The sequence below is a fragment of the Orycteropus afer genome, unplaced genomic scaffold, assembly GCF_000298275.1.
Source record: "Orycteropus afer afer isolate SDZICR_OR568_19922 unplaced genomic scaffold, OryAfe1.0 scaffold00751, whole genome shotgun sequence".
Lineage (NCBI taxonomy): Eukaryota > Metazoa > Chordata > Mammalia > Tubulidentata > Orycteropodidae > Orycteropus > Orycteropus afer.
In genome coordinates, this window is record NW_006922338.1 from 230,073 (window position 1) to 232,683 (window position 2,611).

General features: G+C 65.3%; 2 protein-coding genes across 2 annotated transcripts in view; one reads left to right on the forward strand and one right to left on the reverse strand.

The window, feature by feature from the left end:
• Positions 1-420, reverse strand: part of RGS11 (regulator of G protein signaling 11) — a 6,230-nt gene extending 5,810 nt beyond the window's left edge. The window contains exons 1-2 of the mRNA XM_007957473.1: positions 358-420; positions 30-126 (exon numbers count right to left, since the gene is read on the reverse strand). Of these exons, the coding sequence (XP_007955664.1) occupies positions 30-126; positions 358-420 (160 nt within the window). The remainder of the gene's footprint in view (positions 1-29; positions 127-357) is intronic.
• Positions 419-2,611, forward strand: part of ARHGDIG (Rho GDP dissociation inhibitor gamma) — a 4,780-nt gene continuing 2,587 nt past the window's right edge. Inside the window, exon 1 of the mRNA XM_007957474.1 lies at positions 419-614. Within this exon, the coding sequence (XP_007955665.1) occupies positions 419-614 (196 nt within the window). The remainder of the gene's footprint in view (positions 615-2,611) is intronic.

Sequence of the window (2,611 nt, forward strand, 5' to 3'; positions counted from 1 at the left end):
CCCGCCCCAGGGTCCCCGGCGGGCCTCACCGCTCACGGCGTGCGGAAGGACTGTGACGAGCAGGCGCTGGCTCCGCATCCTCACGCCCTGGTCCGGGTCCTGCATCCTCAAGATCACCCGCTCCATCTGGCACAGGGGCCGTGAGCGGCTGCGCCGGCTGCCCCTCCCCCAGACCCACACGCCCGGAACCGGCCCGCCCGGCCCGGATCAGCGGGCTCCAAGGGGACTAACGCGCCCTGATGGGGGGAAGCCAGCGGGGGAGGTCTTGCCGCCCCCCCTGCGCAATCCCCGCGCCCCGCGTTCCAACTCGCGCGCGCCCCTCCTGGGGACCCCTCCCCGAAGCCCGCCCGCACCCACCTTGCTCAAATACGGCTTCTGGGCGCGGGGGCGCACGCCCTGGGGCGCAGGGCTGGCGGCCATGGCGAAGGGGCGCGGCCGGGGTGTCCCCGAGTCGCCCGCGCCCGCCCCCTGCCGACTGCCGGGGCTGGCCCCCAGGCGTGGCCGCCGAGCTCTCAGCCCGAAGGGGCCGGAGGTGGGAACGCGCAACCTCTACAACCAAGGAGATGCCGCCCTGGGCCGGAAGCTTAGAAAAGCGCCTAAGCTGGGGCGGGGAGGTGCGCTCCGGGAGAGGGGGCTGCTAGACAGGGACAGCCTCAGGCTGGAGTGGGGATTCGCGGGGATGGAGAAGGGGCTCAGTGGAAGGGGAGGGGGCTGGGTGGGGAAGGTGGGCTCAGTGGGGAGGGGGGGCAGTAGTTCCAGGGGCGCTCACTCATCCCCACCTGACCTGTGGCCTGTGGGGATGGGTGGAGGAAGCTGAGTTCTGGGTGAGGGGTACGGTGTGTAACTCGTGAGTGCCACCAGCTGGGGACCACTGGGTGATGCTGGTTATGATCCTTGCTGTGGGTCTCTGGGGGTCCTTCAAAGCTGGGACTCCATCTGACTCCCTTCCCATGGGGCACTGCACAGGGGCCTGGGTTGGATCAGGCAGGGGATAGGCAGAGATCCCACCCAGGACATCCTGGGAGGGTTGGGAGAGGGGCTTTATTGGGGAGGGGGTTATCTAAATATCCCATTCCCAGACTCACCGGCCCCCTGGGATTGAGCCTTTCTCGTGCTGTGGCACCCCTCCCAGACCCCTTGAGCTGGGCCTCCTCAGGCCCCACTGGGCGAGGTGGGTGACCCATTTTTGTTTCGGAGCTAAAGCCGGGCTATTTTTGCCTTGTTGAAGATTGCCTTCCCCTCCCCCAGGGCTCAGGGGTGCTGGGTCGGTTGGAAAGGGGCAGGTAAGGATTAGCATTTAGCTGGGAGCCTGCAGATGATCTGAGTTCATTCCCAAAGCGGGCAAGGCCAGGTCTAGGTGGTCTAGGGTGGTCCAGGGAAGTGAAGGCAGGGTCAATGAGACCCAGCCACCACCACCACCACTGCCTAGGCAGACTCAGGCCAGGCAAAGACCTGGCCACCTCCAGCCTGGGGACAATTGACCTCCCTGACACTTCCAGAGAAGGGGCAGCAGGGTGAGGGGTCCTGTCTTGGAAAGACTGCGGGCAGACAGGATTCACCCAAGTGAGTCCAAGGGGCCAATTCCCACCCAAGGCCGCATGCTCCCAGCACTGGTGGCCAGCTACCATCTGCTCAGATGGAGTGGGTCTGAGCCTGCATGTCCCCAGAGATGGGGGCACTGATGAGGGGACTCAGACAGATGATTCAAGCTCCCCACCTTCCCTTTGACTCTGCTGCCCTGGCCTGAGGCCCTGCCACCTGCTCTGGATGAATGGTGCCCTCCCCCCCGCCCAGATCTCAGTTTAGGTGTGGGCATCAGAAAGCCCCTCTGTGCTGCCCTCTCAGCTCTCCCCCCTGCCACCTGGAGGGATTTGCTTTGGTTTCAATACCCTTTCCCCCAATATTAAGGTCCCCACAGGAATGGGGGCCTTTGGATCACTTGGGTTCCTGAGGTCCTGTGGAAACACCCCCCCCACACACACACACTTTCATGGGTACATGGACACACAGAGTAGAAACACACACACTTGTATGGCACACAGGGTGGAGACCTGCGCACGCACACACACACACACACACTTGCACGGATACATGGGCATCTGGGGAGGTCCGTAAACAGATGAATCCACACGTGTGGTGTGTGTATCTGTGTGCCCAGACTGCATCCCACCGTGTGGGTGGGACCCTGCAGTGCCGTCTGTGCGACACTTCCTCTGTGCCAGTGGCTGTGACCCTCCAGGACGTGAGCCGCCCCCCCCCCCGGGGGTTGGGTCGCTCCAGATGTCACCTCTGCCCAGAAGGATGTTTCAGCACACAGGGCCCCAGGTGTGGCCTGCGGATAACGAGAACCCAGGGACTACGTGGGGGGCGCACACCTGCTCCACTCAGAGCCCCTGGTCCCTGTCGCTCCGCCCAGAGGGCTTCCCCAGAGACACCCCTCCCAGACCCTCCCCACACACGCCGCCACGGAGGGTGGGGCAGCTCCAACAGCCAGAGCAGGGTGCGGGCTCGCGGCGGCCGGCTGGGACCGCGTGCGTCCGCGCCCAGGGCGGATCCGTGAGGGGTCGGCTGTTGGCTGGGCCCGCGGCGACGACCACTGCGTGCGGCGCCT